Here is a 25,114-nt window from a genome sequence, read left to right as displayed (position 1 = left end):
AAAGTACATCAGCTTTTCAGCAAAAAGTGCGGGCATACCATGCAAGAGAGAGGGCACTTTCTCACAAAAAGGCAATGTTTTGTTTTTACAAAATGTATAAATACTAGTCAAGGCGTTTGCCTCCACATCCAAAATGCTATTTTGTATCTGCACATATTGAATTGTCATAGATGTTTTAATTGTCAGCTTTTTACACAGGGTACTCGGAAACAATTTGAAACAGATGTTCTAGGTTTAGTACTAGGATTGTGAACTCACAAATGACTACCAATAGAGTGCCTCATGAAGAAATAAAACGCTCAAGTTCTCAATGTATAAAGTATGTGCAGATTTCCTTTAAGATGACAAGAACAATTAAAATCTGGTTAAAATCCACAATAACTTCCAGGGGCCATGATACAATACGCATGCCCAAGGGGCGCAAGGAGTGTGGGCGTAAATTCTGTACACCCCCAGGTTGCTGTTGTATTACAGAAGGGGCTGCAAATGTTTGTGCAGCTACTTCTGTAATACTGATAACGTCGGCATTATCTTAAGAGGGCACTCCATCATTTACATGGGTGAGTGGCTACATGAAAATGAGGTAAACACTTTGCCTCTGAACCCGCACCATATTATTGACACAGGCGCAGAAGCAAAGAGGCCATCAGAAGTGCATTGACTGTGTACCACAAATAGGTGGCTTCAGTAATGCGCTTCCCCCTGGGCAGCTGCAAGTTGTTAACAAGGGTGCGCTTCCCTGTTCTGGACAAGGCATACCTGGTTAAAGGTGCACCGTGGCGCTCGCCGGGGCAGAGAGCCCTAAGCATAATATGGACTCTTGTTTATTAAAACGTAATTTGAGAAAGCAATTTGTTTGGAACATTGTAAAACTCATTGGTGCATAGAACATGCTGATCAATAAAAACTAGTTAGGTACGGAACAAACACAGAATGATTATCATTTGGTTGTCATAAAAAGCCATCTACCTAATGTTTATAAACTGTTCTTCAGTCCACACAAAAACAATTCTCCCATTGTTACCAGTCGGGCTTCATGCACGCTTTCTGGGCTCGAGAACAAGCAAAAGACTACATGTCCCAGGATGCAGTGCGATGGTTACCGCATCGTTTGTCTGCCCAGGATGAGGTGAGACCAATCAGAGACCACGTTGTTGTATATAATCACGCAGCTCCTTGTAACCGGTGCTTGACCTTCCATCTACTGAGGATCACGCCCCCTTGTTCCGAGTACCTTGCAAGTCAACCTTTGGTCACGGACGGCGGATTTGTTTTCTTCCGCGTTTCCAGTTTCCCGCATTTCCAGTTTCCCTTGCAAGCACCGGAGTCCTGCTCTCGTCCCCACCTTTCAAGACCTCTCCTTGACGAAACTGCACCTTCCTTCGAGATTCCGGCTTCAATCATCGGCGCCTGCCTTCGCTAATTGTTCCCAAGGAAAAGACTGCCATCGGCTCCGTAGCGGAGTTTTGATCATGTGCACCTGCAGTGTTGTTCCTCCCGAACACGATATTGGCATTATCAGAGGCTGAAATAGCGTGGACCAGAGACTGCCCTTTCCGTTAAGTGTGCCGGAGCACTCGACTTGGTCCCCTTTTTTTTTCTTTTTTTTTTTTTCGTTTGTGCCGCGCTTTCAGAACTGTGTGACTGCAAGACTTTGCTAATGCTTAGCGTGGCACATAAGCGCTGACTAGCGCATTCCCCCAACCTATGGACTGTAACCGACGGCATTTTCAGAGACATCAATCCCCTTCGAGAATATTGTTATTTTGAACAAACTTTATTAACAGCGAGGTGGTTATCGCTGGTTATCCCCTCTTTGTTCTCCAGCAAGTACTTGGCCCTCTTGCATTCTGAAAGGAATTTCTGCACTTCCTATCGTTTGTTGGAACGCGATCTGATTAGCTTGAGACCCACAGTATCCTCTATTCAGCGTAGTGTCTGGGTGAAGAGTGTGAGTAAGGGCAGGCATAACCAATTACAGTTTCTTGTTTATTACACTCATATATGTACCCAGCTAGAGGGGGGACTGATGTATGCCAGGGCAGTGGTTTGTGGGCATGGCACACAGGGATGTGTGCCATGTCGTCACTTTGTTTTGTTCTGCACCCAGACACTCAGCCTGCAAAGGCAGTGTGCGTATGTCAGGGTACAGGGCCTCTAAGGGTGGCACAATAACTGCTGCAGTCTTTAGGGGCCTTCTCTGGTCACAGTGCCCTGGGTACCTATAGTACTATTTACCAGGGGCTGACATGGGGCCAGAGATGCCAATTGGGTTTAGGCTTCAATGCAGTTTTAGGGAAGGAACACAGGCCCTGGGTACCTGATTGGCAGGAGCCCAGGGCACACTCAGTCAAAGTACATCAGCTTTTCAGCAAAAAGTGCGGGCATACCATGCAAGAGAGAGGGCACTTTCTCACAAAAAGGCAGTGTTTTGTTTTTACAAAATGTATAAATACTAGTCAAGGCGTTTGCCTCCACATCCAAAATGCTATTTTGTATCTGCACATATTGAATTGTCATAGATGTTTTAATTGTCAGCTTTTTACACAGGGTACTCGGAAACAATTTGAAACAGATGTTCTAGGTTTAGTACTAGGATTGTGAACTCACAAATGAGTACCAATAGAGTACCTCATAAAGAAATAAAACGCTCAAGTTCTCAATGTATAAAGTATGTGCAGATTTCCTTTAAGATGACAAGAACAATTAAAATCTGGTTAAAATCCACAATAACTTCCAGGGGCCATGATACAATACGCATGCCCAAGGGGCGCAAGGAGTGTGGGCGTAAATTCTGTACACCCCCAGGTTGCTGTTGTATTACAGAAGGAGCTGCAAATGTTTGTGCAGCTACTTCTGTAATACTGATAACGTCGGCATTATCTTAAGAGGGCACTCCATCATTTACATGGGTGAGTGGCCACATGAAAATGAGGTAAACACTTTGCCTCTGAACCCGCACCATATTATTGACGCAGGCGCAGAAGCAAAGAGGCCATCAGAAGTGCATTGACTGTGTACCACAAATAGGTGGCTTCAGTAATGCGCATGAGGGAGTATACTTTTTTAATACTAGCCGATTGTCTATGATAGGCCTAGAACCTTAATAAAAAGCAAGGATGTGGCTAATCAGTGTTTAAATTTCCATGTACCCTGACTGGCAAAAGGCACAGCCTTCTGCATGTCAGTGTAAATGTTCAGTTCAGTGAGATAAGTAATTATAACATTTCATGGACAAAATACAGTAGGCAATTTAACTGTTTTCTTACTGGGCAACTCTCTCCCAATGGGCATCTTTCTCCCAATGAACTTTCCCCACAGACAGAGTAAAAATAATTAGCATTGTACTGATCTGCCTTAGGGGGGTTGAAAGGGCATTAAAGAAGGAACAAGGCTAGAATGACCCTAATAGCTGACAGCCACAGACCACTAAAAGACCATTTCAGGTATGACTGGCACCACCTACCTTACAAGATCCTTTGTTGGGATTGAAGGCTAACAGACTGATATCCTGAACTTGTTGCCCGAGTCTGATCGAGCTGCACTCCATTCTGGTCAGCTGCTCACTGACATGGTCAGACTCTACTGTCAATAATTTCAACCTAATGATTTTTAAATGGAATTTCGAAGGCAAGCACAACAAACAACACTTTCCCACAAAAGATTACTTGTACAACTGACTATAAAGTAAAACATTGGTACTTAAATCTCTGTTAAGTGCTTTAGCATTTCTCAAGGTATCAATGCTTGGGGCAAGAGCATTAAAACCCTATTATGGCCAAGAGCGGGATGATACATTAGGGTCTGCCTTATTTCACCAGTTTTAGTTTACCAACCACACTCCAAGGGATAAAATCACACACTTTAACCTGCTCTTTGCATTTCCCTCCTTTATTGGCCCTTTCTTTTTAGCACGCCAAGGGATAAAACTTTGCACCTTAACCTACTTAATACACGCAAAGGGAACAGTCTGTGCGTTGAACATGGTACTGTGATATAGAGCGGGTTTTAGAACCTCATAAGGGGCGCGCTATTCTGGAGTCCCTGCCCTGCTTGCATGTCGTACTAGCACAGTGCACTTTAAAGTATAAAATGGAGTACCTCAACTAGCTCGTCTTTGCTACTAGGCCCTACTGGCCTATTGCCGTAAGAACTTGCCAAGGCACCATAAGCACGAAATGTTAAGCTTTCATTTCAGTCTGCAAAGCGCAATGCAAAACAATGAGGTTACTGTCGCATTAGTATTTAACATTGTTTTGTCCTGTTTTTTATTAGTTTTAAGGTTGAGTACTGTGTATGCAAATTTTGCATTAATCACGCATAATATAATTACTTACATGTGGAGTGACACCAACGTAGTGACTAGACAGATGTCCAGGACAGGTACCATGCATGCTAACTCAAGAGACAGTCTTGGCCCTCGTGCAGTGAGCCCTCAGGAGGCTGCTGCTCAGCTGATATGTAGCCGATCTTAATGCAGAGTACAATCCATGTAGAGAGTTGGTCTGCTTCTGCACAGCTTTTCCTTTCTTCGCTCCAGCAAACCTGATGAAAAGATGATGTCCACCCGATGGTCTTTGGTGCAAGCAAAGTAGAAAGAGCTGTGTTCGGGTCAAGACGATGGAGACTCTCCTCCTTGGAAGGGTGAGGTGGAGTGAAAAAGTTGGCAGAGTGATGCTCTGACCGACATGAAATGGGGTGAAAACTTTCGACCGGAAAGAGACCAGTGTCGGAAAAAACGGTTTGTCAAGGAAGAACCTTGTGTATGAGGGTGAACTGAGACTTTGAAGCTCACTAACCTTCTAGGCCGAGGCAATGGCCACTAGAAAAACTGTTTAAACAGTCCAGAGCCGCACAGAACAGCTGTGTGGGGACTCCATGGGGAACATATGAGAAATGCAAGGATCAGATTGAGGTCCCATTGGTGCATCATGAAAAGGGTAAGAGGGTAGAAATGTTGGAAATCTTTCAGAAAATAAGTCCTAACAGGTGGCTTGAACTGAGAGGATTGATTCGGCAAACACAGGAAAGCCGAAATAGCCAACAGGTAATGCTTAACAGCTCCCAGAGCAAGGCCTTGCCGGGGCAAAAATAAAACAAACAGCAACACTTCTGACAGCAGGGCAGAAAGGGGATCTATATGTAGAGAGAAACACCAAGCAACAAACTTATCCTAGTGGCAGCGTATACAGTTTTAGTGGGATGGACATCTAGCTGCCAAGAGGATATCACAGACCCTAGGAGAAAGGTCTCAAACCCTGAACTGTTGCTGCTCAAACTCCATGCATGAAGATGAAGAATTCACAGTTTTGGATGCAGGACCTTGCCTTGTTGCTGCAACCGGCGATGCTCCAAAAGGAGCAGCCTGATCCGAAGACTGACAATACTCAGGAGCTCTGGATACCATAATCTCCCTGCCCAATCTGGAGCCACTAAAATGACTTGGCCATGTCTGTTCTGATCTTCTTGAGGACTTGAGACAGGAATGGTGAAAGCAGAAAGGCATATAGGAGTCAATTCAATTCAAAGTAAGCTTTATTTGATTGTTAAAAAAAACAATCATAAAAGCACAAGACAACAAATATACAACTTACTGAGCGAATTAAACCAAATAACAATTTGAGGGAGTCACAATACAAAATTTACAAAAAATAATCTATCATCTGAACATAAAAGTAAAAAAAACATACTTTTTCTAGCAGCAATAGATTTTAAGGTAAACGTGGCAGTAAAAAAACATATATCTATCTCATTTAAAGTAAACAACAGGGTCAAAGCGGATTTCAAAGTACGAGACCCATATTTTTTAAAAAGTGGTTTCAGATAGACAATGCGCAAATGCATATATAGATTACATGTAAGGAGAAAATGTGTAACACTCTGTTTAGTGACTCCATCACATAGACAAGGAGCAGTGGGGTATTTTTTTATCGATGGAAAAGCCACCAAATGGTGGACAATACCTAATCTCAGTCGGGTCAGTACGAACCGATGCGAGGTTCTAGTAACCTGAGATAGGTATGATTGAAACCCTACAGCATGCTCCTGTGAATAATAAAAAGCCACGGTTGCAAGCTGCATGTTCTTAAAATGGCGGCGTTGAATTTTTTCCCTTAAAAAAATTTGTTTGAAATCTGACTTAGAAAAATCAGACGCATAGTTTGGATTTTCTAAGATATTCACCTTGAAAAAGTCCTTAAAAGTAGTAACCACAAATTTTAACCATGGGATTTGTAGGCATTTGTCCAAACAGAGGCAGTCCTTAATGATGCTTCTATTAAACCCAGTCTCTTTCTTCAACCAGACCGACCTCCATAACATTAATGGTTTCAGCTCTATCAGGTCGGACAAATAATTCAGCCCCATCTCGTTATGAATTAATGAGGTAGGAGCGGACGAGGGAAAACATAATAACTTTAAAAAAAAAAGCATTTTCCTCAGTCTGAAGCTCTCCATGGGGGCAATAGCCCCAAACCCCTGCATCATAAAGTGCTACTGAAACACACTTATTTTTATAAATGTGTAACATATCAAATATGCGACGATCCCCCAATTTGATTGCAAATTTTAAAACGCCGTAGGCGCATCTGGCCATTTTGGCCTTGACATTTAAAATCTCATCGTGCCACATGCCATTACTTGAAAACATGATGCCAAGGTAGCAAAACGTATTTACTAAAAGGATTTTCTGGTTCTCAATATGGAAGGATCTCAAGTTCCTTATTTTACGTCCGCACTGTAAAATAAAAGTCTTGGAGTTATTGAGTTTTAATTTCCTTTCCTTTATAAAATCAGAGAATCTATTCATTAGTTTTTGTAGACCAATGGGAGTTCTCGAGAGGAGAACCGTGTCATCAGCTTAAAGCAGCACAGGTACCTCCTGTCCCTCAATTTGCGGGGCATCACACTTAACCTTTTTAAGATTGGCATCTATGGCATTAGAAAAAAGTAGGGGTGCCAACACACAGCCTTGCCTAATGCCAAGACTCACCGTGATTTGGCTTGTACATTCTCCTTCTTGGCCATAGCGTATTTTTGCAGACAATTTAGCATAAAGTCGTGCCAAAAAGTAAATGATAGCCTGGGGGGCACCTAGGTCCAAAAGGGTTGACCATAGTAAACCATGATCTACCAGGTCAAACGCGCTACTAAGATCAGCAAAGAGGAGGAAACGAGATCCCTGCTTTGCGCGCGTATATTTCCCAATAATGAGATCTAAATTTACACATTGTTCCAGGGTTCCCCGACCTTTCCTGAACCCATATTGAGATTGAGCCAAAATCCCATTATCCTCTGCCCATTCTTCTAGTCTAAACAATAAGACCCGGCTCATAGTTTTTAATGAGGAGTCTAAAAGAGATATAGGGCGGTCATTTTTGGCTTCAGACCTAAGGCCCTTTTTCTATATGGGGATTATTATGGACCCCCCCCCCCCCCCCCCCCCAAGTCAACGGAATCTTTTCCTCTGCAGCCGCATTAAAAACATTAGATAAGACAGGGCCCCATATAGTTGTGTCGGCTTTATAAAGATCAATTGGCACTCCGTCTGGCCCGGGAGCTTTCCCACCTTTACTACATCTTAAAGCAAGTACTACTTCAGAGGGAGTAATATTAAGGGGGATAATAGGCCATACGACAGTGGATTGGCTAGGCATACAAGAAATATCACTAAGGTTAAAAATAGATGAAAAGTGGAGGACCCAACTTTCCTTACTAACTTGAGAAGTAATTGTCGGAGCATCATCATTCCTTAGAAATGGGCTGTTGACAGTATCCCAGAAGAGCTTACTATTAGATAACTCAACCGCGGCCGTCAATTTGTCCCATGCTTCGGCCTGGAGTTCACGTTTCCTACGTTTTAGCTGTTCCTTGTAGGCTATCCTAAGATTAATAATAAAAGACCTATTCCGGGGACTACACAAAAGAGCTTTCTTTAGCTTCTGTAGGGCCTTGGTACAAGCTTTGTCAAACCATCCACTGTTCTGTTTATGTCGCTTTGCATTAGAGGTAGTCAGAACCTTATTGATATTGTCATTAATTGTACTAAAACGTTGTAGGATACCTAAGTGACCAACCTTAGCTTCAAGACACATGCTTATCTCGGGTAGACAGAGTAACAATTCTGTTCAAGTACGTGTCTGAGTTAGTGGCAGTCCACTTAATCCTATGACCATTAGGCCTACTTAAAACAACATCATTTACAATAGTTTCAGACACCTGTTTCTTATGACCCCATAAGGACAGACATAAAATAATACAGTTATGATCGCTAACAGATAGGTCCAAAGTCACCGGGGTTCCACAGAGAGTATTAATATTCGCTGAAATAACTAAATGATCAATTACAGTACCAGCGCCCCTACCAGTAAATGTAGGAACTGGGTTACCGTGATCATCTTTTACACTCTGTAATACTGCTAGGTCATATTTAGCCATAACAGAGTTCAGCAACTTTCCATAGGAATTATGTGGGAAGTGAACCTCCGGCTCATCACTATCAGAAGCATACCCACATATAGGAGTCCTATATTACACTTAAGGTGGAACAGGTCTCTGCTTTGGAAACTCCCAACACACAAAAGTGCCGACATTACGTGTTCTCAGCGATGGTGAACTGTTTGAGCTAAGGTTTTCCCCATTTATGGAAGAGATCTCATGCCAACTCCGGATGTAGTTGCTAGTTGTGATCTGCAAGGCATCCACAGCTGACTTGGTCCTTCCTGTCGTTCAGAAAGCTGGCCAGGTGCTATACGACCACAAAGGTGTCCTGGCGCTCCAGCCAAAACCAGAGGCACAGAACCTCCTGGCACAAGGTCCAACACCACCCGTCCTGTTTATTGTAATACCACATGGCAGTGGTGTTGCCTGTGAACACCTGAACCAGCCTTCCCTTGCTGGACAGTAGGAAGACTTTCAATGCCAAGCGGATCGTCCTCAGATCCAGAAACATGATGCAGAGGTGAGATTCCAATGGAGACTAGAATAGATTGATCTCCGACTCTCCCAGGTGGCTGCTCCAACCCAGAAGTGACGCACTGGTCACCGCTGTCAGCACTGGGTGGGGAAGAGAGGGGTCTGCCGTAGACTCAATCATGGTCAGTCAGGCACCACTGTAGATAGTTTGCAGCCCACTTTGAAATCCGGACCAGGGTGCAGAAATTCCACTGGTGCTGAGTCCACTGGTACTTCAGATCCCACTACAGAGCCTGCATATGCCATCTGGTGTGCCTCACCAGCAGGATACAGGAGGCCATCAGACACAGTAGCCTCAGAGTCTGTCTCACCCAAATCCAGGATTGAGACCAAAATATCAGAATCATAGCAGGAAAATCAAGGACTCTGAGCTCAGGAGAAAAGGGGCAGAACTTCACTGTATCCAGAATGACTCAGTTTAAAGGAAGCATTTGAGAAGGTGTCAGGTATGATTTCAGCATATTGATAGAGAACCCCAGCAAATGCCAGTCTGGAGGTGGGCGTCCACTGCTTGGAATGAGCCTACTTACAGCAGCCAGTCGTCGTGGTAGGGAAGACTGGAAACCCTGACCTCTGTAGATGACCTCCACATTCACTTTTATGAACACTCTAGTGGCACTGATGAGGCTGAAAAGGAGCCAGACGAACTGGAAATTATCCTGGCTCACTGTGAACCGCAGGCAATGCCTGTGGACTGGCAAGACTGGGATGAGAAAATAAGAATCCTTTAAGTCCAACATTACTATTCTCAGGGCCAATAAGAGTTGAGCCAGGGTGAGTATCTTCAATTTCCCTTTCTGTTGAAAGTCACTGGGAGGGCACAGATCTAGCATAGGATGAAGTCCTCTGTCTATTTTCGGCACAAAGAAAGTAGTGGGATTAGCAACCACGTCCTACTTCTGGCTCGGGCACCCTCTCAATGGCTGCTTTGGCCAGAAGAGCCTGCACGTCCGCAAAGAGAGATGGTCCTCTGTTAGCCATTCTTGGGATGGTGGCAGAGGAGGAGGGGGATCCACAAACGGAAGGGTATACCCCTTATGCACAATTTAGAGCACCCCATTTGTTGGAGGTAATGCCAGCCCGTTGGGGCAGGTGGTGCCTGAACCTGCCGCTCACGGGATGGCAGTGTTGGAATGAGGGTGCACTTAAGAGGCTGTGGCAGCAAAATGTGGGGGGGGGGCACTGGACAGTATGCTGGGACTGGCTCCTGTGTCCTCTGAAAGGACTGGGTAGTCTGTAGGACTGATGGGTATGGTGGTATTGCAGACACCCATTTGTGTCCCAACCATGGCCGCAGTAGATGGGAAAGGATTGATGCTGGGGCAGGTTGAAAAAAGCCCAAGAGATCTCTTGGTGACCTGCCTTTCCTGAAAGAAAATAGTAAGTGTTTATTTATTAATCATAGAAGGTCCTACCATATTCTGGAGCCAAACCAGGACAACTGTGTTTGTAGTACTAGAAAAAATGACAGTGTGCAGGACCAATGAACAGGAATGCAAATGATTTAACTTTGTACACAGACTGCAAAAAATGTCTTCAAGAGTTCCGAAGTAGTCTTTGTGTAATGTTAGAGTGCTACAGATATATTAATGTCACTCTAGTAAATGCATTACTACTATATAACTGAGGGGACATTTCTGCCCTTTTGCCTAGTTTGTCTTGCAAGTCAGGGGTCAAGAAAAATAGCTCAGGAGACCCAAACGAGTCTTGCAGGGATTGTGACAAAAACCCAGTAGTTCATCTCTCAAAAGGAAGCTGAGAATCCAAACAAAGGCTAGGGAGTGGTACTGGTTGGCGAAAAAATAAAGTAGAGAGAGCCTCTAGTTCTCGACTGTTGGTATTAATTCGCAAAAAGGAAGCAGGAAAGAAAATCTGATACTTGGGTGTCGATTGCATCAGGGTTAAGAGCTCCGATGCTCAGGAAAGAAGTTGGGGTTTATAGATGACAGCTCAAGGGAGCATTAGAAGTCTCAAAATTAGTATAGCCAATTTTAAGAAGTCAACTAGTATAAGGGTGTGAGTTGACTATTGATACCTCAAGAGTGATATCCACACAGTACCTGCCATTAAGGTTAAGTATTTTAATAATGACTGATGAAGATTTACATTTTCCAAATGTGGAGAGGCACAAATGGGTCAGGAGACAATGACTGGGGAGACACAAGACTGGAGCGGCTGGTAACCATGTAACGCAAGAATAGCGCCTTCAAATGGTGCTCTCTGCGAACGTATGCCATAGGATATTAGTTCAAACAGTTCCAGCCTCAGGGTAACCAGCTAAAGTCAACGAGACACAAACTATTTGGGGACTACAGTGAACAAAGAGATCCTTATGTCCTGTGCCTCTCGGACTTAAAAATGGGCAATATAATTTCACACAAAGTTAGGCCATTTGAGGTGCTCTGCAGTCACCAACAGCTATACTACTATAATAATTCATGCATCCTTCGCACTCTGGTGATACAGATCTTCTTTTTCCAGCTGACTAGGCTTCAGATCTTTATGACTCCTGGGTATTCCTTCCATAAAGGCCTCAGTCGTGTGATTCAATAACCATAGGCATTTTTAGATATCTCAACTATGACCATCAAGCTTTCAACTGTGCTCAGAGTTATTAATGACAATAGTTCAAATCATATTGCGTACAAACAGCCGTGTAAATCAACACAATCACATTTCATAAATGAAGCCCCTAAAAAGCATATGTTCCGACAAAGTCCTATAACTCACCTAATGAAGCCAAGTCTGAATACTGTCCATTAAGAAGGAAGAGGTCCACTGCTATCTGCTGTCCAGAACAGTCCAAGGCCAGCTTCTTATAAAAATCTGTTGCTGGTGTGAGGTGGTGGATATCCTATTAAAGGAGGAAAGTTATCACAATTAGGTTTGTGTATCAAACTACATGAAAATATCCTTTTCCTAAAGTCTGTTTGGGACACAGATTCAGTGGCAGAATAATGAGACTAACAATAATCCTGGCCTCCTACTTTTGACAACATTTAATGTACTGTCTTTTGCAAAACAAAGCTAAAATACATGGTGTTTAACACCAATTAAGTGGTATACTCATAGCACTGGAGCACAGGTCAAAAAAACCTAATTATGCATTTCTGGACTGGCTGTGACATCAAAGTAGAATTTATAAAATGGAAAAATTGGAGTAGCTTATCAAAACTCAAGGATAGCATAGAACCTTAACTCACAACATAAACGAGTAAAATAGACACTTCCTAACCCCAAAGGCCTTTTTGTTTTTAGGTTGAAGCCTGTGTCAGACTGTGCAGCTGTCTGGTATGTAAAGGCTTTTTGGGGACTTTCAGACAGCTTCCCGGGGAATGCATTCCACTCATTGCTTCCCATTGGTGTTTTAGTAACTCAGTTACTTGCTTTCTATTTTCTTGCTTAATTTCTTTCTGGCTGTCCAGCAGGTCTTTGTCCCTCCTGTGGAACATAGCCTGTGTACTGTATTCTTCCACATGTCCTCGCTTTCTGAAACACAGGCCTTTACATTTTGTTCTTATCTTGTCACATTTGGTGTGTATTCAAAGACAGAGGTCAAATTTTAAGCTCGGTCTTCCAGTGAGAGCTTGGTGTTTACTTTTCTTTCTCGGACTTCAAAGTGATAGGATTTATGTGATAATCACATTGTGTACTGGGGTGTGCAGGAGGGAGGCTATAAAATGTTATTTTTCTTTTCCAAACCACTACAAAATTTAAATGTCTGGAAATAAACAGTGCAAATATTTAGTAAAATATCAGATTTAGAAAAGAACAAATGACACTTTTTTTTTGTAATTCTGAAGCATGGTAACAACTATTTTAATACAATCAAAACAAATCAATACACTGGGTAGTGGCATTTCCACACATTATCTGTTGTGTAGTTTTATCAGTACAACTGTATGTGTGTGTGTAAGAAAGTGGCTCTGTATATACTGTTCCCAAATAGGTACAGGGTGTACAGAGCCCACAGTTCCCAGAGGTTTGGCAGAGGTTAAAGTTAGATATAACCTACTCTCTAAAGTGGTAGCTTGGTCGAGCAGTAAGGCCGTATCAGAGTACAGTGTAAAGCATTTGTTTTACACACTCAGTCAGCAAATGGTCTCACACACTCAAGAACTGAACTCTAGGCCAATTGGTTTGTATATAAAAATATATAGTGGTTTTATTTTAGAACCACAAGTAGGTATCATAAATTCTTTCTCAGAATGTGATGCTCTAGTTGAATGCTTTCAAATAGCAATAGACTTTTAAATGCAATAGTTACAGTTGTTGCAATAGGCAACACAATTCAAACACAATTATAACATTGAGCTCAATGGGAGTTTTTAAGTAAATGCAATTTCAATTAATTTGCGTATGATTTTCTTACTCAGGGCTTTGATCCTGGATTCAGCCCTGGTGCATTTCCTGTAAACAGTTGAAAGGAATCGTTTTTGTTACACAGGCGATTTTAAGGAATATTTGTTTGTTTCAAAAATCGACACTTAGAAGAATTTCTGGTAAAAACCAGGCAATGTTAGGAAAATCAAGTTATCGGTAAGTACAGTTGTAATTACTTTTCAGGGTCAGTGCTGGGCACCAAGATCCAGCACTGGGATCTCTCCTGATAGCAGGTGAGTAATTCAGTTTTCGTTGACTGGCTGATTTTTTGTGAATATTTTAAAGTTTCAAAACTTGACACTTAGAAGAATTTCCAAGTGAAACCAGTCAATGTTAACACTATGGAGAAAATTTAGGTTATCGGCTTTCAGGTAAGTACCCGACTGGCAGAGTTAAGGTTCTGGGCATAGACTCAGGGGTCTCCCAGGGTCAGGTAGGTACAGTTGTTACACCGTCAGCGGCACAGGGGCATCCGGGTGCAGAGAGAGTTAGGCCCAATGTTAGCCTATGGCGGGCAGGGGGCCTTTGGTTGGTGGCTGCTGGCAAACAGGCCACGCGGCTGTGGGAGCTGGGCTCCTGGTCACTTACACAGGGCACGTGGGGAAGTAAGATAGGATAGATGTTGCACTCCCAGGGGAACTCGGGCGGCTGGGTGCAGGGTGCTTTTGAGCCGTCGGGCGCTCAATGGATTTCAATGATGAAGCTGCAAGACGAACAAAGGCTGCAAACTCGGGGACGGAGATTCTTCAGGTGCGACCACCACTTCGAGAGGTAAGTTGGAAAGTTGTAGGATAGGTAGGCACCCAGGAGTTGGGCACAGGGGGCCGCAGGGCGCCAGTTGCAGGGGTGACTTTTGGCGCCGGGGAATCTTACTCTCTGCTGGTCGCGGTTGGAGGGGTCCCTGGTTGTGAGGCTGCAGGCATCGCCAGGAGCGTCGAGGAGGGTCCTTGGGTGCTGGATTCTGGGTCACAATCGCCGGGGGGGACGTCCTCGTGGTCTTTGTTCACTCAGGCACAGGCCGGGCTCGGCGGGTGCAGAGTGTGCTGGATTCGCGGTTCCTGGCTGGCACCAGGGGTTGTTGCTGTTTGAGCAGAACCACTGCTCATGGGAGTCCCAGTCTTTAGATGAGCAAGGCAGGCAGGTCCTCCGGGGTTTGAGGTTGCTGACTGCTGGAGATGCCGGGATCTAGCAGGAGCAGGTTCGAGGGTCGACAGGCCTGTAGGGCTGGGGCCTAGTCAGTTGGTGTCGTCCTCTTGTTAGCAGCTGCACAGCAGGTCCACTTTCTTCTTGTTGTTGTTCTTCCTGTTGCAAAATCGGGATCCGAGGAAGAAAGGTTCAGGGTGCCCCTAAATACTAAATTTAGGGGTGTTACAGGTAGGTAGAGGTCAGGGACCAATGGGTCCCTTCCCTGGGGTGGGTACACCCCCTAGCCTGCCACTCTCCTGTGGGAGGGGGGAAGGAGCCTAGTCCTGATTGGGCAGGGCTCCCCATCCTTAAGATGGCGAGAGCCCAGGGTCGTGCTTCACCTCGCCTCCCCCACCTGACAGGTGGGGTTGGCACACCCCCTTTCCTCCCTTGGGTTTTCCCGCCAGTCTTCCCGCCCGAGTAGGGGGTCAGAACCGGTTGGGGCCAGTTGCGGAGTACAGCAAGTGGCCTGGAGAAGCTCACAAAGGCATCATGCCTTTGACGCTTCCCCTGCCCATCCTGGGGGAGGAGACCTAGCACCTTGCCCAGGATGTGCATTGTTGCAGACCTACGAGAGCGGATGGCTCTCTACCCAGGGGTCCAGCAACATGTCTGCTGGGTGGCAGCCTAGGCAGCCTCTCAGTCAGGACGCTGGTTGTTGGTTAGTTTCACGGAGCATCTCTAAGATGCCCTCTGGCGTGCATTTTACATTAAATCCCACACTGGCATTAGTGTGGGTTTAATGTGCTGAGAAGTTTGATACCGAACGTCTCAGTCTTCAGTGTAGCCATCATGGTGCTGTGGAGTTTGTGATGACGACCTCCCAGCACCATATACTCTTAATGGCAGCACTGCACTTACCTGCACTGGACCTGGGTACTGTAGGGGCACAGAGCTCATGCATCTGTGCCCTCACCACTGGCATAGTGCACCCAGCTAGAGGGGTGACTGAGGCATGCCAGGGCAGTGTGTTTGTGGGCATGGCACACAGGGTTGTGTGCCATGTCGACTCTGTTTTGTTCTGCACCCAGACACTCAGCCTGCAAAGGCAGTGTGTGTGTTTCAGGATACAGGACGTCTAAGGGTGACACAATAAGTGCTGCAGCCCTTAGGGGTCTTCTCTGGTCACAGGGCCCTGGGTACCATTTACCAGGGGCTGACATGTGGCCAGACATGCCAATTGGGTTTAAGCTTCAACACAGGTTTAGGGAAGGAACACAGGCCCTGGGCACCTGATTGGCAGGAGCCCAGGGCACATTCAGTCAAAGTACATCAGCAATTCAGCAAAAAGTGGGGGCATACCATGCAAGAAAGATGGCACTTTTTCACAGTGTGTGCAAATGTAATGGCCATTTCAATTGGAAATGGTTTGTTTGTAACGGCAATACGCTACCACACCCTCTACTCCACACCATTAACTCCATGTTACTCCACTCTACGCCACTTGACTTTAGGACAATCTATGCCACTTTATAAATCTAGATTCTACAATAAACCATGTCACTTTACTCCTTCCACTCGGATACTTTACTGCACAGCATTCCACACTATGATGCGACACCACACTCTGCGAAAGTTTGGCCATGCTGAACAGTAGCCATACTGGTGTACAACATGGCAAAAACACATTGGCAAAGCAAATAGCTCTTGAAAAGGCTGGACCTATTGGTGTTGCCAATGCTCGTTTCACATTCACACTCCAACACTAGCTCAGCCTTCATGACTAGTTAAATTTTAATTGCTCAACTACAAAACGATGTACACATCAGCATGGCACCAATTTGGTATAACACCCTCAAGAAAAAGGGTTACACTTGTTGAAATAAATGCATCCATAGTGGAAATTATTTGTCTCTTTGCAGGAAGATGGTGCAGTTGTCAAAGTAAAGAGAAATGAGGAACAAGGTAAAGTTGCCATGAACGGTTGGCTTTCGCTACTTTACTAGGCCTTCGCTCCCAGGACAAACGGACTTTGCTTTCTGGAAGTATCTTCAAGCAGTTCAGACATGAACCCTACATACCAAGCACAGAGTGATTCACATCTAATCTTACATATAATGGCTTTTTCATGCACCATAACACTCTGGGCATGGTTCACTTCTGTCGGTATATTTGGAGTATTGTGCAACCATGAGGTTTTGGGAGTGAACCTATGCTCTTGTACAAACTATTTCAGGCAGGATTAGAATCAATCTTTCTTAATAGGTCTAGCATATTTTTGATGGGGTATTAAGGTAGACGTATTGTATGGGATTGAGGTTATTCCTTTTTCGCACAAGAAGGATATATTCTAAATTAGTTTGGACAATTATTTCCTACTGGGCTCCAAAATCATTTCAGGCAATTCCTTTTTCAACTGGGACTGAAAGATTTCCTTGTGGTAAAATTCAGCTTTCTTCCATGCTGCATGGAAAGTTTATCCCTATGGGAGTCAGACAGTCTTAAAGATCAGCAAGATTAATCCTGTGGTGCCGGGGCACAATAGTCTATTGAATCAAGCAAGCACCCATTTGAAATTCAAAAGTGCAGATAAACTGTAATACTGGGTTGGCAATGCTTGCAATGATCAAAGAACTGACATGCAGACTAATGGAGAGAATGGTTAAAAGAGCTTAGACAAGATAAACTGCAACCCAGAGGAGGGGCTACCATTTTCCTCCCTCAGAGGTATGACATTCTTCAAGGCTATTTTTGAGATGACTGGATTTTGGGTATGCTCCTAAAGAAAGCAAATGTAAAGCTTGCAATCCCGAAGTAGACACCAATATTGACTCAACCTTACTTATCACATAATGAAAAGTACCAGAGTGATTAAAAAAATGCAGTGTTTCATGAAAAGGAATTGAATAATTTACAAAGGTCAACAAATGTAACTAATAGTGCTACTTAAAACAGAAACATTCAACACAGAGCATCTTAGCATGGGGTCCAACGTGGACCAACCTTTGAATGGACAGCAGATGGCAATGCCCTCAGGCCAGGAGTACAGAGATCAATAGGTAATAAAGGAGGCAAAAGCAGTAAACAGCAAGTTCAAAAGCATCACACACATTATACTGGTATTATTTATTTTATGTCTCACATGACAGTTTATTTTATGGTAAACGCTATAGAAATGCAGTTCCAATATGTGACAGAAGTGAGACTGGCAGGGCCTACTGAGTCAACCTACTTCACAAAAATCTGAGATCCAATGAACGAACCATGCTCCAAAGAAGGAACAGAATGGTAAACATATGAGGTTGAAAGTAATATCAGACCAAATATTAGGGTTTCACAGATAATCTGAAAAAGAAATGTCAGCATGGGACTTTGTGACCACTTCTTTGCCAGCATATGCTTTCTTCTGAAGATAGTTCATGTGTACCAGGTTATGTTTAGTTTACCTTTGCAGACGCTCTTTGGTTGGGCTCTTCCCGAGGTTTCAATGCTCCAACTCCCATAGAAGGGAGCTGTGTCTGGAAGACCGAGATTCGTCCACCTGTTGGTGCCATTAGTTTATAGGCCGCTTGCAGAGCAGGTCCCAGTGCACTTTGGGTCTCCAGGGTCTTTGTAAACATTTGTGGCAAAGCTTTCAGCAAATCTTGAACTAACTACCACAAAGAAATAGAAAGTACCTCAATTTATCAGTAACAAATACACAGCAAATGTGCCTTGAACCTATTACCATGAAATAATAAAAAGAAACATGCATATTCTGTTCTTGGGTTATTGCCAAATTTCATTTAAAACCTACAAATTAACGAGTTGGAATTTACAGACACATGTTAGTCTTTTGGAAACTTACTTTTTCTTTTTTTGGCAGTATGTTTTTCATGAATAAATCTTTACCTTTAATACAGTTAACCTTGTACATCATGGGCCGCATTATTAATGGAGTCGAAACCATGATGAGTAAAGTGACTGCACAGAACAAGACCACAAAACAAATTTAAAAACCTACCCAAAATGTGCTTAGCGAACAATCCATTAAAGAACTAGTAATGCATAGACTGCAGTCATAATAGAAGTAAGATCAAGAATATATCAGGGTGCCACATACATCATGATTACTTTACTGCAAATTATAAACTATATCAAGCCAGTACTGATGTCAGTGCCCAATATCGGCTTTAACACACAGCAGTAAGACTAATATAACAATCATTTCGATGTTAGAATTACCCCCTTTCTGCTAGTTAGTTATAACCCTGCTGATCTTTGTCCTGACAGGTGGCAGATCAACTTTGTTTACATAACCTGTGTGAGTTTTCCAAAGACAGGCCAAGGTATTGAAAGCCTCACAGGGTGTACAAGGGTACACCATATAAAGACATCAAGGCACCCTGGAGCTCTGTGCCACCACAAAGGACACAACCATAACCATGCTGTCACAGAGCTATTTCGTTACCTTGTTTAAAGCAGATTTGTAACTAGAGTTTCATGTACTTTATTCTAAATACACTCGGTACAACTTGGCAAGGGCTGGAAATTTGAAATCGTCAGGCATTATTAAACATGCAGGAAATCCTTAAGCTGTTTAATGGAAATGTGAATGTTATCCTAATGCAGCTGCTTGTCTGCTGCACAACATGCTAATAGGTGTGGGCGGTACTTGCAGAGTTTTAATCTGTGGCGTTACAGAGCAACTCTGCGAGATTCCGCAGAATACAACCAACATACAGAACATATGCCTCTCGCTCTGCAAATTAGCGGTGCTAGCGGTGCTCTAAATCAGGCTGAACTGCACCATGTGTTGCGCAAGACCGCAGAGCCATTCGAGTTGATTTTGTTTTCGTTAGTGTAGAAAATCTACTCTGGCTGCAAATCTACTTGATCTACTTGAAGGGCAGCCCTCTGACTGCGACCGCTTGTGCTAGCAGGCGTTATAAAAGCTCCAAGGTGACTGGAAATCGCGCCAGGGGCCGGCAAATCCAGCTTGCAGGCACATGTTGTGAAGCCTCAGGTTATTCATGTGAGGAGCAAACAACAGAATAATTCCGCCATGCACAGATTGGCAGAATGTGTCGGGGACTGTGAGTTACAAGCGTAACGTGGAGTTACCCACACTATGCAAGCAGAATTATAGTTCCACCCAGGCCTAGTTTTAAAATCAATGGAAAAGCTATTTACTATCCAGAACAAAGTGAATAGTCCCTTCATAGTTTTTGATAATCACAATGCTTGAAATCATTGCAATTTTAAAAATAAACTTACAATGAATAGCAATAGACGTACCGGGGCCAGAGATTACAAAGGCTATAAATCGATTAATCACACACACAGGCATATACGTTGATGGATATCATACAAACACAAAATGCAATAAATATCAAGTTTACAACTTTACAAAAAACTAAATACATACATTTAAAAAAACACCCAACTGATTGAGAATCAATGCAACTCACATGCTATGACCGTATATGAGCATTTTCTATTCTCGGATGATCTTGAAGGATTGTCCTAACTGTCTTTGAACTCCTGACAAATATACAATATGAATACAAGCATTTCCCAGTATTGAGGGCACAGGTGGCATGGTAAATGTATCAATTAAAGGTTTTAAACTAATGAGGTCTCTTCCCCCAAGGTTAATACCAAGGAAATGGAATACGTCATTTATTCAGGGTATCCCTAAACTTGTGGCAGAGGCATGCTTTCTGATGAGTGGAGAAACCTCATTGGGAATGTGCCCATTCCATATTGTAGCACAAAGTGACCCATCAACTGTACCAGAATTCCCAATCAATTCAGAGGGCGTTTGTCAATTAGCTAATAGGTCATCTGTGTACAGTGATACATCATGCTTGTTTTGATGGATTTCTATTGCACACTTACTCTACTTGCTGCGTAGCTGGCAGGCCAAATGTTTTACAGCTAGAACAAACTGTAACAGGGACAAAGGGTACCCCGTGTTCCGCCCCTCTCCATCTCCTAATCCTCCAAGATATTGTTAGTTCTGACCTTCTTTTAGAGCTTGAACATTTTATTTAATATTGATCCAAACTATACGGTCTCTAACACAGCACAATTATATCGTTGCTGAATTTTCTGTGTCCAAAGACACAAGTGTTCATCTCCTCAGTTGTACTCCTAGATGCCTCCACAACATGAGCCAGGTGCCTAATATTAAGATGGGTTCTCCTACCGGGGAAGAAACTGCATTGTTACCCATGCACCAAAATATTAATAATTATGTTGAGTCAAAGTTAAGGGTGGGCGTAGTTCGCGAAGTAGCACTTCGCGAAGCTACGCAAAGTGAAGTTCGCACTACGCGAGCTACGCGTAGCACTTCGCGAACTGCGTAGTAACATGTTCGCACTGTGCAAGATGTTGTTTTCAATGATTGCACAGTGCGGACAAGCAACCGGCACTGTGCAATCATTGAAAATGGCATCTTGCACAGTGCGAGCTGTAGTTTTCTGCTGCTCGAGTAGATTTTTACTCGAGCGGCAGCTTTCTCAACGCGAACTGGTAGTTTCTCATCGCGAGCGGTCGCGAGCATACGCGACCCCTCGCAATGAGAAACATGACCTCCTCGCGTTGGGAATCTCGCCGGGAGGTTTATTTTCCATGCTCGCGATCAAGGAAAAAGTCTCGCCGGGATGTCATTTTGCTTGCTTGCGGTCGCCAACTTGACGTTGAGGACCGCGAGCAAGCAAAAAATGACCGCAGCACTATGCAACACTACGCTACGCTTGTTCGCACTGCGCTACGTGCAGTTCGCGTAGTGCGAAGTAGCGCGAACTTCGCAAACTACGCGAGCGTAGCGTAGTGCTTCGCCCAGGCCTAGTCAAAGTGCAAGCAACTTGCCAGAATCGTATTGTCCTTGTTAATCAGGTACAATAGTCTGCAAGATTAAAGTCTAATGGGCCTCTGATAGGTTTCAACAGTACAATAATCAAAGCTTCCTTTGGGTAATACACCTATTTGAAAAGCTTGCCTACATACCGGTGTCCTGAGACTGGTTTTCGAGGCACCGTTGTAAAGGTCTCATTCTGAGACATGCTTTTATAACTAGAAAAATGCAAGACGCCATACACCCTCGTAGGAATGGGGTCTGTCAAGCTGTTGGATGCAACATTCGTATAAGTTTGTGGCATTGCCGAAAAGCGGCTGACATTCTTTCCTCCAAAGGATATGTTTCTCCGTTTTTAGTATCTCCAGTGGGTCCTAGATAAATTAGAAGTTGGTGAGGAGAAGAGATGGCTTCTTGTGATTATATGGAAGACCAGGTTTGCCAAGAGTTTGGCCGTTATTTTGAAATTCAACTGTGCTTGATGCTTAGAAGTTGCCTTTATCAGCCAATTGTCTAGATAGGGGTAAATGTAAAATCATCTTTCTGCAGAGGTGAGCTGAAACCACCACCATGCATTTGGAGAATGTTCTTGGTGCAGACTTTAGACCGAATGGAAGGACTGGGTTCTGATAATGAGCTTTTCCCCACCCCAAACCTTAAGAAGTTTCGGTGTTTTTCTCTATGAGAACGTTAAAATATGCGTCTTGGAGATCCACAGAACACATTCGGTCAGCTTTCATTAAATGTGGATTAATCGGACACAGGGCTAACATTCTGAATTGTTGTCTGTTGATATATTTGCTTGCTTGTCCTAGGTCGGCAAAGCAGCACAAATGGGGGTGGGGGAGGGGTAAGGGGTGGGAAGGGTAGGTGGTTCCAGCACAAGTCTGCAACACCCCACAAAGCAGACTCTCTGGCACAGTGTTCACCATGTGAGATCATCATACCACACGAGAAGATCCAAGGGAACCATTAATCGCTTCAGTCACCATACTCAAACGTCCCACCGGCTTTTCCCAGATTTTCAAATCTCTCTCCGCATTCTCATCAGTATGCACTAGTCACAGCCTACATTCCTCTGCAGCCAACAACTCACTCAGATCCAACACCCATTTGCGCCATGGCAAGGGCAGAGATATCCAATGTATTGCTTTGCAGCTCTGGTCCAATACTCCACAAGCCATGGGAATCTATATCCCATTTTTCTGCCTGCTTTGGGGAGCGGCAAAAGTCTTAGCAGGCATGGCTGACCATTCTGTCCAGCTTGACTCCTGTGATCTAACCAAGCACGTGCAGTACTCTAACCTAGTAGTTCTCCAACAAAGGACAACTCCACGTCATGTGTAGAAAAACTGCCTGGGATACTGCACACCTAGGGCATGCAGCTGGCATGCAGAACTTTACATACCATTATTGAAAAAGGTTCTGCACATTGTTTTTGCCCTGAAGAAGTCTTTTGGACGAAACGCGTTGGCTACTGTCGCTTTTAAGAAGAATTTGAATAAAGAATCATTGGAACAAGACCTGCTGAATCAAGTCATAATTGTTTTGCACATAACAGTGTTTTACTCTTTTTACTAAGTTGAGTGCTGGATCAATCTGCTGTTGTGATATTTGTGCGATTTTGTATCCCAGGAGGCTTAGGGTTATTGAGCCACAGATCACTTGCACCCCAAAAAGCTTGATTAACTTATAACCCTTCACTGTGATAAGTGCAGTCAAAGTTGCCCCTTACCCCATTTGCTGTGTGTTTTTTTTAGATGTATTTTTATGTTCCAGAAAAAGTCAGTAAATAAAGGCCAGTCATGTTTTTTTAATGTAGGTAACTAATTCTATGGACACTGAAGTGGTTGCCTCTATCCACGGATTGACTTTCAATAACTGAAGAAAAAGTGTGCCGGGATCCCCACAAATGCACATGAATATCCTATGTTTATTACTTCAGTGAGTATCTTATAATCTAGTTTTCCCCAAATGCACCACTGGGCCTCGTTTTAACACAACAATGGATATGAGGCCTTACCCCCATACTCTGCTGCAGCAGGGGTTTTTCCTCAGATTCACTAAAATCACTGGTATAAACACCAAGGTTTTTCAGAAGCCTTGTAATTATATATTGAACAGATGACACACCCCAGCATTTCACTCTCAAACGTTTTCCAGCGCTATTGCCGTTCATCAATAACTTGGTAACAGTGAGATAAAGACAAATCGAAGATCGTGGTCAAGGGCGTGCCATTTACAAACAGTTGCTGTTGTAGGGGGAACACAAATTTGTAATTCAAAGGATTTAGAAAGCATGTGTACTATTGCAATCATTTAAAAAAGAAAAAAAAAACACCACCAGCCTCACGTCTGTTAAAGCTAGGTCGGTCGCGAAAGTTTGTTGTTCTAAAACGTTTGGGAAGCACTATTCTAGAAGCCTCACCTCTGACATTGCATTAATCTGAAAGAAAGGGGGATTAAGATACTATTAGTACGAGACTGACTTGTACTAACTGCACCACTCCTACTCATCTATAGCTTTACGTCATACTTAGCACAATGTGCTTAACCTTTGTCCACAATCATCTTGATTCTTAACTGTACCCACAAACATTAGAGGACCCTTCTCAGTACCTAAATACCCATATGCTACCACACTCCTCCAAATGATGCTCTGCTTTAACTGCTGAACGTTTTGTAAATGCCCTTAGCTTTCAGTATTAGCTCCAATTTTGAACAGCCTCATCTTTTAGTTATTGGTGTAATACCCGTTCCCTATACTGTTTCAGCACTGAAACATACCTAGGCTATCTCACTTATTGGTATTCCTTAGACTTAAATCATTAATTCTACTGCTTTCAGCTTCAGTACCTCACCTCTTCTTTCACCTTATCCTTTAGGATTCACTAGCTTTCTCTTTAACCCTTGCCGCTTTTCAGCTTTGTCACCAGATTGATTCTTGTTTCTACGCTGGAACCATAACATTGTTATCTCTTTCACTTGATGATCAGCACATTTTAACACCAACTCAAATTTCTCAATCCAAAGTCTATTTTCCAGAAAAATAAAAAAAATAAAAAGTTCAATTTAAAAAATTTATTTTAACATAAAATCAAATGAAGTACAGAATTGGCTTACATACTTAACAATAGTAATACACGCGCTGTCTTCAATCAAATTTTCACAATCCGGCAACAAACATGTTGTACTTTATACAAACAGGACGCATGCTTCTGAGATAGGCCTTACCTCTTTGCTTTCATTCAAATTTACAAGCAAGTTTTCAGGCATTGGTATAAACACATCTGGAAAAAGAACACAAGTTACTCAAAAATGATCCTTCCAATTAGCATGGAAAACTCAAATTAAAAGAGGTCTACATATCATACAGGTTTAACCAATTGTTTAATGACAACCGTCAAATGAGCTTCAAAAGATGAACGTAGATACCTAAATAGTGAATTAAATATGCTCAAACAGTGCACTTGTGACTGTTTTAATACATGGATTCAAGTCAGTTACAGTATTTGAATGCAGTGCAATGAACATTCAAATTGACACACATTAGGAGTTTAATGGAAGCTTACTTACCCTTTATCCATCTGTTCACAACATGTAGTGCTGTACAAGCACATGCCATGCATACGCCTGGCATCTAGTGATGGGCATGAACATTTGCAAGTTCTTTTTCATCAGAGTTGCTTTCAAGTCACAAGACCTATTGCAACGTCACACTTAGCCGACAATGCACCAAGAGAAAGAGTCCACCTGAGATTGTATACTGCTAAGCAGGTGATTAGTGTATTG

General features: G+C 43.3%; 1 protein-coding gene across 1 annotated transcript in view; it reads right to left on the bottom strand.

The window, feature by feature from the left end:
- The window catches only part of SEC24A (SEC24 homolog A, COPII component), a 595,056-nt gene that overhangs the window by 200,014 nt on the left and 369,928 nt on the right, over positions 1 to 25,114 (bottom strand). The window contains exons 12-14 of the mRNA XM_085617984.1: positions 24,557 to 24,612; positions 17,928 to 18,134; positions 11,704 to 11,827 (exon numbers count right to left, since the gene is read on the bottom strand). Of these exons, the coding sequence (XP_085474110.1) occupies positions 11,704 to 11,827; positions 17,928 to 18,134; positions 24,557 to 24,612 (387 nt within the window). The remainder of the gene's footprint in view (positions 1 to 11,703; positions 11,828 to 17,927; positions 18,135 to 24,556; positions 24,613 to 25,114) is intronic.

Source organism: Triturus cristatus, chromosome 7 (genome assembly GCF_964204655.1).
Source record: "Triturus cristatus chromosome 7, aTriCri1.1, whole genome shotgun sequence".
NCBI lineage: Eukaryota > Metazoa > Chordata > Amphibia > Caudata > Salamandridae > Triturus > Triturus cristatus.
The sequence above is the reverse complement of the archived record's forward strand: the minus strand, read 5'-3'. Positions and strand labels throughout refer to the sequence as shown.